Source organism: Chamaea fasciata, unplaced genomic scaffold (genome assembly GCF_029207755.1).
Source record: "Chamaea fasciata isolate MVZ Bird 193981 ecotype frontalis unplaced genomic scaffold, bChaFas1.0.hap1 SCAF_6, whole genome shotgun sequence".
NCBI lineage: Eukaryota > Metazoa > Chordata > Aves > Passeriformes > Sylviidae > Chamaea > Chamaea fasciata.
In genome coordinates, this window is record NW_027094091.1 from 25,464,287 (window position 1) to 25,477,633 (window position 13,347).

Below are 13,347 nucleotides of genomic sequence, written 5' to 3' on the forward strand. Positions count from 1 at the left end.
TAATATCAATCATATCTAAATTCTTTCTGGCAGAATTTTGTGCCCCCTGTTTGTACGTAACTCTCATGATGAAGAATCCTCAGCATTTCCAGTCAATATATTCAAGCAATTTTTAAAATAATGTTTATTCTAAATTTTCCTACTTGTCATTTATCCTCATTACTCTGCCTTTTTTCCATCAGAAATGGAGAGCAGTTTATTTGTAACCTTCCATGTATTTCAAGGCTCCTATAACTCCTTTCCCCTGACTGACCAAGCAGAGTTTCCAACCTTTCTTCACAGACCATGCTTTCTAGTCTCTGTTCCTCTCTGCTGACCAATTCTCATTTAGTCCAAATCTAACACAAACTGAAGACCACAAAGTGATTACACATAAACATTCTTGGTTAATTCAGGCCAGTCCACCAGCCTGTCAAAAATTTTTAAATTTTAATCCTGTCCTCCAAAATGCTTTCAGATCCTCCCAGCTTGATGCTGAATGAGAAATGATCAAGCCTGCTCTCCACTCTGTCATTTAAATGACTCGCAATACCATTCTATCCTCCCTGGCACATTGGCATGCATCTAACCCCCTCACCAATACATCTTTATGCTTTGACAAAGAATCATCAACATTCCCATATAATTTCATCTCTGTTCATAGTCCCTTACTTATTTCAAAATTCATTTCACAGAGTGTGAAAGTTAAAAGTATATCACATCTACAGTTTTTTCCCCATCCATGGTGTCTCTAGTATCTCAAGGAATAAATTAAGGGATTCTGATGCGATTTATTACTGATAAACACATTCTGTCTGTCATTAAGATCCTATAGTTCTGTAATTTGTTGGTAATTCAAGCTAGAAAAGTAGTTTGTAAATCTTCATATTTCATTCTTTTATCCTTTTTAATGAAAGATGACATACCAGTTTCCTCTGTTCTCTGTAACTTCTCAAACCTATGGCTACCACTACTGTCAGCTGTAACAGAGACCCATCGGAGCCATAAATATTAAATGCTCTTAGATGATTTCAACAAAGCTAGCTACTTTGAAGAGCATTGCATTACCCATTAATTTCTTACTCTAACCCTCTTACTTAAGTCTTTGCTATCTTAGTAACATAATATGATTTCCTAAAGGTTTTTTTGTGGTTTTGTTTGGGGTTTTTTTTTTTCCCCCCTGTATAATATTCGTGGCTTTTCTCATTCTTTCTCTGGACACTTATGGTTCTATACCAGTTCTTGTAGGTTTTATCTACATGTTCACTCTCTCTAGAATTTCACTTTCTATTTCAGGTCACCCTACAGCTTGTGCCTTAGCCGAGTTAGTCTTGCTTCTTCATAGAAAGATGTCTGCTAGATCTAATTAACATCGCAGGGCACATAAAATTCTAACATATCTAATTCCTTTAATCTAAAAATTTCCTTTAAGTCAATTTAAAAATATTTAACAAGCTCTAGAATCATTTATTGTAAAATCAGGCAAAACATTTCAATTTGCAGTAGCACTTATATAACTCAAGTAGGAATTTCTAAATTTTATTAATTTTTCAATTTCAACTTAAAAATTAGAATATTCCTTTAATAAATTTCATTTCAAGCTATGGATTCCCTTGTGTGTGTTTAAGAGAGGAATTTTTAGAATTGAGAGAAAAAGATAACACAGTCTGTGTTCTACATTATAAATGTACTCTCAGTGCAGAAAAGTAATGTTTCATTAGATAATCTGTACAATGGAAATACTTAATAAAAATTTTTCAGAGCATTCTAGTCTGCTACCTGCTAATCACTGTGCACAGCAGTTAAAATTTCCAGTGAAAAATAAGCCCTATGACTTACATACTAAATTATAATGAAAAACAAAGAAAAACTAGAAGGCAGGGACTAATTATAGGTTATGAAGTTCATCATTCTGGTTGTAACACATTTGGCATACTTCTGTACAGCAATGTTTTCAATACCTTATTCTCCCTATTCCATTTGGAAAAACTCCTTCAAATGTATTAAATTGCAAGTTTAGAGTAAAGAATAGTCCATAAACTGGATTACTTCTTGCTTCCAAGAAACAGTGACATGCTTTAGTTTCTATAATTCCATTCTTGTAGGCCTCATGTGACAAACAGGTTTGAGAATGGAAGCCTTGAGTTAGGCCAGAAGGCAATGGATTACATACATATGGGCACTAATTTAAAAAAAAAAAAAAAAAAAAATTAGGCCTACTTCAGAGCTGGAACAGCATCTGTTTCCTGTCTGTATGTATTGGTAAAAATATTTCTTGGTCTTGAGCAGCATTCTCTAAAGCCACAGCTGTGCCATAGAATATGGAGTAGAAGATCAAAACCTTGATTTTAACAGCATTAAAATCAGAGATTTCTGAAATTTTGAAGTGAAAACACTTTGAAACATAGAAATTAAAAGTATTCACTGCATTGACAGAAAAAATAAACACCTATGATTAAATTACTCTTTAAAGTTTTTGGTAGAAAGTTGGTAATCACTGTGATATTTTCAGGTTTCAAAATCTCTCAGTCCTATCTCCTAGCTGAAAAACTAGTCAAACCTATGAAGAATGAGTTAACTACACTGAAAAAAAAAAATCGCTTGCTTTATGCTTGCTTTGCATGCTGGGATAGAGTTAATTTTCTTCTCAGCAAGTATGGGGTTATGTTTCAGATCTGTGCTGAAAACAGTGTTGATAACAGAGGCTGATTTCATTCTTGGTGAGCAGGGCTTACCCAGAGTCAAAGCCTTTCCTGCTTCTCACCCCACTGAAGCAGTGATGGGGCTGGAGGTGCACAAGGGCTCCGAAGGGGCCACAGCCAGGACAGCTGAGCCCACGTCTCCAAAGGGATATTCCACATCACACGGCTCCATGTTCAGTATGCAAAGTGGGAGAAAGGAGAAGGAAGCTGGGGGGAGATGTTTGTCTTCCCAAGTCACCATCACAGGTGAAGCACCCTGTTTTCCTGGAGGATGGCTTAACAGCTGCCCGCCCGTGGGAAGTGGTGAATGAATTCCTAGTTCTGCTATGCTTGGCTTTTGCTTTACCTGCTAAACTCTTTATCCCAACCCATGAGCCTTATTTCTACTCTTCTGAATTGTCTTCCCCTGCCCAGCAGGAGGAGTCAGCAAGAGGCTGTGCAGGGCTGAGCTGCTGGCTGGCATTAAACCTCAACACTGTTCTCTGAGTCTGTAAATTATAGGTTTCATAAAGTATCATTTTGTAGCTAAACTTAAAAGAAGACCAATTGGGAGCATTTAAAGTTAAAGCTTAAAATAAAATCTAGATTTTGTTAGCTGGAAATATTAATTCAACTTCAAATTAAATGTGAAGTCCCTCATTTAAAGTCAATTAGCTTTTCATTTTAAAAATAAGAAGGCTATATTTCAGAGAAAAATGCTTTGAAACAAAATTTTAGTTAATTTCAAAAATTTGAAACAAATAACTTGATTTTTAAACCTTTTTTTCCCCTGTAATGAAACTGAATTTGAACAAAATTCACTTGTTCCTTTGTTCAACATCATCCTTTACAGAATTATTAATCACTTATAAATCTTCCCATAGCGTAATTTATGCTGGTTTTTTTCAAGACATGTAACAAATTTATTCTTTTATTACTAATTTCTTCTTTTTTATCTCTAACAGAACTTGAGAGCCATAGTCTCATAAGCATTTTTAAATTTTTGAGAGCTTACTTTTTATATCTAAAGCTAACGTTGACATCATTTCATGAGCTACGATTACCTTTGAAAGGACGCCTGTTTAATGATATCTGTTTATTGATACAAGGTTTATATGCAGAGGATGTCTTTCATTAGGATGCTTGATAAGAGTTGAGGAGAGGGTGTGGAGGTCAAATAAGACTTTCCTGAATTACATAGAGGAAAGAGCAAAACAGAAGGAAGACCTATTTGCCTGAAAGCTTGTCTGATAAAAGATGCTGTGCTTCTTGCAGTCCTTGCCCTCCTCAAGGTCGTCAGTCACATCATTAAATTATGGAACAGGTTGCTCAGAGTCCCATCCAACCTAATCTAACCTTGAATATTTCCAGGAATGGGGTGTCTTCCATTTCTCTGGGTAACCTCTTCCAGTGTATCACCATCCTCTTTGGGAAAAATTTATTCCTTATGTCTAGTCTAAATCTACACTAGTTTAGTTTCAATATATGTCAAAAAAACCCCAAAACACTTCAACTTGCAGATTTCAGAATAAATTTTCAATGCAGAGAGATTTAATGTCTGTTAAGTGTTAAATGGAGTAAATTTGAATCTAGAAGCCCCTGGATTAAAAAAGAAAGAGAAAAGGGGGCAGTGGGTTTATAATGTACAAGTTAGGGAATAAAACAGTTTGAAAAAGGATTTGTGACCAATCATTAGAATAAGAACATTTCCTTCTCTAGTAGTATTCATGTATCTTTCTTTTAGTCAATCACAGAATGGCTGAGCTTGGAAGGGACCTCTGGAGGTCAGGTATGGCCACCCATGGCCAATTACCCAGAAGCATATTCAGACAGCTCCAAGGCTGTTTGAGATAATAAAATTATGAGTAAGAATTATCATTTTACTTAAAAAAAAAAAATCCAATCATGGAACTAGAAAGTGTTATGTGAGGGGACTGACCACACACTTAATGAATATTTTAAGGAATTGTCACAATTTGTCAGGAATTATAGGGTTAGAATGTCTTCAAAAAAAGTCTTATCCAAGTAATAATATTTTAAACTACGTATGTACACAAAAGATGAGACATAATCTGTCAGATATTGATCCAGCACAACTCTAATACACTGAATAAAGTCTACATAATTTAGCATTGGTTTATTATTGCTCCAGTTTACTAGAACAGCTTTCCACATCTACCAAAGCTCTGTTTTCAGTAAATTTCAGTAATGAGTCGCAATTCTCAAAAAATTAAATGAAATGTGAAAAGCTGCTATCATTCTGCCTCACCTACAAGATTAATAGAACACTGTGGCCATGGAAAACATGAATAGATTCAAGGTAGGAAAGAGCATTTTACATTCTGTTGAATGGGTCTACAAATCTAGATTGAATTAATGAGTCCAAGTTCTTCCTCTTTGGCATGGAATTTGTTTCACTAAATGTCATGTTTATCCTTGGAGAAGATGAAGTTTCATTCAGAAGTTCAAATTTTTAATGTAGGTATGACAGAAGGATTCTGGGTTTTGTTTGTTATGTTAAGCAAATAAAACGTTAAGCTGAGCTTCCATTATTCCTCTCGGATAAATAGTTATAGAGTAATTTAAAAAAAAATTAGATCATGTAAAAACAAGAGATTTTTTGTCCAGCAGCTTGACTGCTCAGTTGTCAAGTATTCAAGATCTTTATACCAAAGACATTGAGTGAAAAGTACCAAGAAAGACAAAAGGCCTGGCAGCAACAACAGCCTTGCCCAGCCCTTTCAGAAATTCATGCACAGCAGATGCTACTGCAGAGGAAAGAATGAAAAAGAGCTACTGGTTTCAGTGAACCACCAGTGACACAGCCTCCAAGAAAAGGCGCAGCAGTCACGGGAAAAAAGAACAGTAGATTTTTAAAAACAAGTAACTTGGTAGACAGCTGTGATTTTACACTGATACTAGACCAGAACAAGCAGGTGAAGTAAAATTCCCCTGTACTCCTCTGAGCACAAGCTCTTGAAATTTATTATATTTGCTATATCATCCTAGCGCAGCTAAGAAAGACAAATTATTCCACTATATTTTCACAGAATGACAGAACAACTCCACTACTGCCTTTGTCAAATTTCAGAGCTGAACAGACCATGCTTTTCTGACCACCATTTCATCAACAAAGAATGTGGACTTCCAAGTATTACGAAAGTGGGTTTCTTCAACTGAGTATCATGTCAAAATACATTCTTCCAACATGATGTTCTGAACCTCCACAGTACGCCCATCCTCAGCAGCATAGCCTCTAGCACACACCACAACAGATGTGAGACTGACTGCTGTTCTGTTCTATACCTGTGTGAACAGAAAAACTAATTGCCAGAGACTGCATTTAAATTCACTGTAGTGAAATTTGGGACTCAGTCAGAAGTCTCTGAATAAACATATATATCCTGACATAAAGAGGCAAACAGCTTAGTAGTAGTCCCATCTGGTTGTAAACTGTGAAACCTAAGACTTGAAAAATCCTATTAAGCTCTTAGCATTACAAACAAATTTAACATTTTTTGTACTAGAGGAAAACATAAGAACTGCTAAGAATACATGTGGCACAACTTGAGCACCAGCCATAATTAGTCCAAAGCCTTTCAGACAATGCTTGGAAATGGCAGCTTTATGTGATGTTGCATCATGCATCACACAATACGTTCCATGAGTTGTGCTATGAAAAAAATGGAAAACCACATAATCTGTGGAATTAGAATTGGCAAGTGTTCAGGAAAATTGCTTCCGTTTTGTGAAATGGGCAGAATAGAATAAACTTCAATGTTGCTTCAGATTCAAGGTTTATACGTTCCAAAGAGACAGACTGTAAAATGAAGGGTCTGGAAGGGAAGCTGTATGGGGAATGTCTGAGGTCAGTTGGTTACCTCAGGAGGGTTAGCAGAGGGGAAGACACTGATCTCTTCAATCTTGTGACCAGTGACAAGACTCAAGGGAATGGTATGAAGTGTCAGGGCAAGTTCAGGTTAGGAAACAGGGAAGGTTTTTCACCCAGAGATGGCTGGGAACTGGACCAGGCTCCCCAGGGAAGTGGTCACAGCATCAAGCCTGTCTGAGTTCAAGAAGTATTTGGACAATATTCTCAGGCACAGGGTGAGATTGTTGGGGTGTCCTGTGTAGGGCCGAGAGTTGGACTCAGTGATGCTGATGGGTCCCTTCCAACTCAGTATATTCTATGATTCTATAAAGCTTTATTAGGATGCTATATAAAGCTAAAGCATAAAGATAACACAAGTATTTTTTAGATACACTAAACTAGATAGAGGAGTATAAAATTATTGCGTGTTAGAATGGCAGGCAGTCCATTTACAGGTGGTCTTCAGCTCAGGGCATCTGTTAGAATGGATGTCAAGTATCCCTGCAGTGCAAGACTCTACAAAGTGCTGACTCCCTAACCCAGGGTTTTATCCTCTTGGGTACTTTGACAAAGGTACAAAGAACATACATGTCAGTATGTGCAGTGGAGAAAAGCAAACAGAAAAGACACTTCTTAACTCAGTTTGGCAATCAGACACTGGCAAAAGATGGCCTTATATACCATCAGATTTGCCTCTTCCTAGTAAGACACAGTTGTGAGTATCAGAGCAGCTGAACATTTTTTTTATCCAAGTTATATTTTGTATCAATTATTCCACAATTTATTGCATGCAATAAGACACTTAGAGGCTATTTCTTTTTCTGAGTTCCATAAATAAACCCTCTCTTCAACAGTTTGCTGTTCTGAGATGCCCAAGTTAAATACATCCCCTTGTCTAACTTACAGCATTTATTGTAGAATGCAAATAAATGAAGATGATTTTTCCTGTATTTCCTAAGTTTGCTTTATTGCTTTAGGAAGAAACAGAGTATTACATTGCCAAACAATTCTGAGCCTCAGCAATAACTGTAAATTCAAGTACTGAGACCTGGCAAAACACCATTATCTTTTCAAAACACTTTTTTAATAGCAATCATGAAATGTTTATAAAGTGGTGAAAGTACCTAGATTTTAGTGAAATTCTGTTCCTGACATAGTTCACAAAATTTTGTTACCTCTTTTCTCTGTGAACCATTTCCACACTAGGTCTAACATTCCAGTGATCAGTGATAGTTCACATCTAACTCCAGCACTCCAGTTGTCCTAAGAAATTCATCAAAGCTACAAACTACTGACCTTACCCTAAACCCATCTGATTGCAGGCCAGTTGGCTTAGGTTTTCTTGCCACTCATCAGCACAAACATGGTTATCAGCAGCTGACCTGTGAACAGTCAGAAGCATCAAGGAATTCGTGTTTGTAGACAGTGTAACTGGAAAGAAAAAAGGAAGAAAACTTCAGTATTATTTCAAATAGTTTTATAGATGGAAAACTAAAAACAAACAACTACATTCAAGATTCTCCCAAGTTGCTGGCACTTTTCCTAGCTCTACATGCTGAATAGCTATGCAATTTAAAACCAAGGCAAGTGTAGTTATCAGAACCTTGCTAAGAGCAAACAGCATGAGACACTGAACAGCAAAGGCTTCAAGAGGGTAAAAATAAACCCAAAAACTTCTAATTCACCAGCACAGATTTACATGGGTTGCTGATAGCCTTAATCCAGTTAGATAATCTAGATAGAACGACCATCACCATTTCTTCTCTCTTAATCTGTATATAAAAGTTCAGGAACTGCTTTTGTCACATGGAAAAAAGGATTCTCTAATAGTCCTTCCAAATCTCAACATCCTCTTAATCTCTCCTCTATCCACAATACTTTCCAGATTACACCATCATCTACACATTTTCTTGCTATATCACTTTTCTTATATCTTTGCGCTGTGACACTTCACACTGAGCTTTTGCTTTCTCTTTTGCCCACTTCCTTTCATGCTTTCCCAACGTCACCCCAGTCTTCTCTTTGCTAATAGAGGGAGCACCTCTCCACCACTGTATTCTGAATTAAATCACCAGGGATTACTACCGTAACCCAAACACCACTTTGAGGCACCACACAGCAGAAACTTACCACAGTCCCATTCATCTGAGCTGTCACTACAGTCCGGCTGCCCATCACACCAGAGTTCACGTGGCACACATTCATGGTTGGCACATTCAAGTTCATTCTCTTCACAAAATGCTGCAAAGACAAAAACATGCTTCCTCCTGAGAAGACATGATCAAAGTGAAATTCACATTGAGACGAAAAAGGAGGGTGAAAGTAGGTACATATCAGATTTATAGAAAAAGTAAGTGAGACGTTTGCAACAAAATTCAGCATGGATACCACTGCTGCCATACAGTGACAGAGGGCATTGCAATTCAGAGGGAAGGAAGAGTGTCTACAGATGGAAGATCTGTGATTACCTAGTATCATTTGTGGTCCTGTTACATGAAACCTGTCTAAGGCCCTCAGAAACTGTAAGAGAAGATACTGTTCCATGCTTTTTAGCCAAATGATTCAAATTTGCTTAATTCTTCATGGTTTGTGAAAAAATTATTTTACCACAATGAATATCTATTTCATCCACAGCACTGATACATTAATTTTTGAATTTGCCTTTGCTTTTGAAATTTATATATCTATTTTTACCTCCACTTTAGAGTTAGAGAACTGCTGGACAGACAGACATGGTCCAGTTCACAGCTGGTATCCTTACGTACGGATTTCCAGAGTCTGTTCAGTATGGGAACCATAAGAGCTTCCATTTGCAAATGACTTCCAGTTTTCCTCTAACAACCTCCCTTCCAAAAGGCAGGTGTGAAGAAGTACAGTACCTTCCTCACTAACACACTTCCAGTTTCTATAAACCCCATCATTAGGGAATTCTGAGACCTGGGGAAGGGCAGAGAGGGACTGAATACATGGGAGGGAGCTGCATTCAGTTGTGCCCATGTTTGGCTGAAGTACAGCATTTATACTGCCATACAATCCAAGCATTTATTTGCAACATTAGTACAAAAAGTGCACCCCACAGTGAAATACATACAGATAGAGCAGGCAGCGCTGTCTGCCCCTGATCCTTCTGCTCAGGAAAAAAAGCATGCAAAACCAGAAAAAGCACTTCACCTCCACCTTCCAGAGAGTAAAATAATGCAAAAACTGGAAACCCTTCGCTGGGAAAACTTTGCTGTCATTTTAGAATATTCAAGCCCCAACTCAAAAGAAGAGAGGAAATATACTCTGGTAATTATAAACTAGCTGAACCTTAGCTCTTTGGCAATCTTTTCTATGTCATGATCTTAATGTGTGATCACAAGGAAACCACTTTAATACCACCTCCACTCTTTAGGTTACAGCACAGAGCTTGGAAATTAAATGGTATAACCTTTACAATGAAAAGCAGATTAAGAAATGTTTTGTGAGTTTCAGCTTCCCAAAAAGAAACCAAGTTTGATCTACGATACATGCAGGCTGCTGTTCATTTTGGCAAACATATTCATAGGTTTCACTTAGCACATAAAATGTGCCCACTATTCTGCTCCTACCAAGAGAACTCCAGAGACTCAGGAGCAACTTCTTTTAAATCGCAAAATTATGTCCAAACATCACAGCAAAAATGAAGAAATTTACTTTCTCAGAGAATGAAAATTTGCAGTTTTCAACCAACTTTACCAACCAGTGATCCCTCCTTTCTTGTGCAGACTTTCTCCCAAGCAGATAACGTCTTATCTACTTCCTTGTCTTCGGAACATGCTCACAGACCAGGTTTTCTCAAGAGAAGAGAATTCAGAGTACCACTAATATATTAATGAAAGTGGAGCTGACATCTCAGGGCACTCACTCCCAGCTCAGTATGCAGGATGGGAGCCTACAAAGCAGCTGGTGTTTGCAGATGTTCCACCACTTCCCATCCGATTCTCAGATGAAGACAGTGGAAACAGAACTGAGGGCAGCCCCTGCAGGGGACCAGGGGGCCTGCTGCACACTGCCAGCATTTTGAACAGACTTAACACTGCGCACATGGACAGTGTGCCCATGCCTCCAGTGTACTGTAATGAGGTTTGTATCTTCATTATTACCACAGTTTGGATTGTAGAAACAATCTGTGGAGCCAAGTAGGGAGGCAGAAGCTAAGAAATGTCAATCAGGAAAGAAACTAAATAAGGAAGCGAGACATACGACATTTACCAAAAAACAGATCAGAAGTAAAATCAAGGAAAAAATGAGCAGTGAGCAGCTATGAGCTATGCCTGTATGAAATGTAGCTGAGGAAACTCGGGAAAAGAAGTCAAAAAATCTACAAGGAATCAAGGTGCAAAGATACAAGAAAAAGGAAGGAGAACGAGAAAAAGAAAAAAAAGAAAATGAGGACAAGAGTGACCAAACAGACAGCAAAGATCCAAGGATGTGAACAACAGAGGACGCAAGATGAGGAAAGAGAGAAATTGGTGCCATAGACAAACTGAAAAGGAAACTGAGGGAATCACTAAGTCTTTCTGCCTATAGAAAGCATAAAGCAGTTTTACTTTGATTTTATTTTGCACCCCACCATCCCAGATATGTGATCAGCCTTTTAAGGGAGTAACAAACTGCATGAGTCCTTACAGCAATTCTTTTCATCCATCATGTCAGGGCAGTCTGGGAAACCATCACAGATCATAGTGTGTTTGATGCACAGCTTCTTCAAAGGACACTCCCAAAGACCTCTTTCTCTACAACCTGGAGACAGAGAAGCACAGTTCTGAAACACCTGCATGCAATATTGAGTCAACTGTTTTCTTCCCTAGAGGTCCTGAAATACACCAAATATTTTCACTTGCAATATAAATTTCAGAAGGTATCAACAATAGTTACTAATGAAGAAATGGAAATAAGATTGGCACAGTGCACACTTGATAAATGGATCTAAATATTGTAAAACTTCATAATACTTCAGTGCTTTTAAAATAATAATTGTCTTATGATTATATATTATACATAACTATAATGATTTAGGCATTAGCTCAATTAGCTCAAAACCCATACACCACTGTTCTTGAAATACATTTACTAGTAATAGTAAGAACTTTTCTAATCCTGAAGTCTGTAGAAATTCCTTGGTCTTTCAAAAGCAAATCCTATAAAGCATGGAATCTCCATGAAACACTGTAGAAATACATACTTTTTTTCAGCTGTGATGATGCAGAATCTAACACAGAATCACAATGAAAGGTAGAAAGAGAAGTAATACAAAACTATATCAAAGTGCTTTGACAGTAAAATTCCTGTTGGTCAGCCAGAGAAAATTAAGCATAGCCCAAGCTATGTTTTAGAAAACAGTTTTCTCTTGTTTTATTCCACTTTTTATTCCCATCAACTAATGAAGTATTTTATTGTGATACCAGTTTAAATACTTGGACATACTAATGTCCTTCATGTCTGAAACTCTGGTTTTATAGGAAGCCATAAAAATGATGTGTTGTCCTGACTAAACCAGATTATTTGATTACCTTGTTTGGCCTGTTTTATAGATGAAACCTTTCATTTTAATCTAAGGGCAAATTCAGTTGATAGCCCTGATGTTCATACATGCAAATGTATGCAAAAGTTCAGGTATAAATTTAAAAAACAGTATTTAAAAACAGTATTTAAAGCAGCATCTCTCTTTGCCTGGACCTGGAACTGTGAAAGTGTATCAGCAGTAAGTTACTAAGCACATATGTATTTTCAAAGAAGTTTTAATTCAGAAGTACATACTTTCAAAATACGAACCAGAGAATCCCTACTGGATTACTAGAAAATTCTATTCAGGTTTTAACTGTACCTGAATGTGTGGAGTGCTTGATTTTATTTAGATTTGAAAAAACATGTAAATAAATGTTAAAACTGAGAGAAATAAATAGCCTTAACCTTTGAAACAAATTCCTCATGATCAAATAACTTTCTTGGGTATCAGCACTTTCCAGGTTTCCTTCTTTACAATATTTGTGATAACTATTAATGAAAAACTAATTGAAATCAAACAAAACCTCTATGTTATATAGAACAAGGAATGCCATGTTAGGATCTTGATATGAATATAAAATAAAGAAAACTTAACCCCCCCTCATAATTTATAAACCTTGAAAATTTTCATCAGTGTTTACAATTCATTAAATACATATTTGCGTTTCCTCTTCATCGCACATTACAGTGTTACACTGTGAAATGTACCAGGACTCTCCAAAACTAATCACAAAGACAAATACAGACAATTCCGTATGAAAAATTCACTACTTACTGAATCCAGTGTTCAAATACACTGTTTTGTTGGTAGAGATCATCTACCATTTGTGGTATTTATATTTCATCTCTAATTGTTTTTGTGACATGCGTTTTTAATTCAATGAAATGGAAGTCAAAATAGAGGTAGGAAAACTTGTCTATATATACATTACTCCCATCTCAAAAATACATTTTGACAAGAGATATGGTTTCATATATGATCTCATCTTCATTCTTCTTCATAATATGAAGGAAGTTACCAATTGTTATATTTCCCACGCAATTATCATTAAATCATTAACATGAAGACCACCACATTTTTCTCTCACCTAAAATACTACAGGTCCAAACCCAGATTGCAGAAAATAGTGAATTCAGTATTGGTTATGAATGTTATGTCCTCAATTTCTTTAGTAGGTGTAGGACCCTCTTCTGTTCCCTGCCAGAGGCATTGTTCAGCAGCCAGCAATTTAATGCATTCAATTACAACCAACAAATACCACAAACTCTCGTGACATCTTTCATAAT

General features: G+C 36.8%; 1 protein-coding gene across 1 annotated transcript in view; it reads right to left on the reverse strand.

Moving 5' to 3' along the window:
- The window catches only part of CORIN (corin, serine peptidase), a 124,305-nt gene that overhangs the window by 17,628 nt on the left and 93,330 nt on the right, over window positions 1-13,347 (reverse strand). Inside the window, 3 exon segments of the mRNA XM_066185701.1 lie at window positions 7,833-7,962; window positions 8,662-8,772; window positions 11,182-11,295. Of these exon segments, the coding sequence (XP_066041798.1) occupies window positions 7,833-7,962; window positions 8,662-8,772; window positions 11,182-11,295 (355 nt within the window).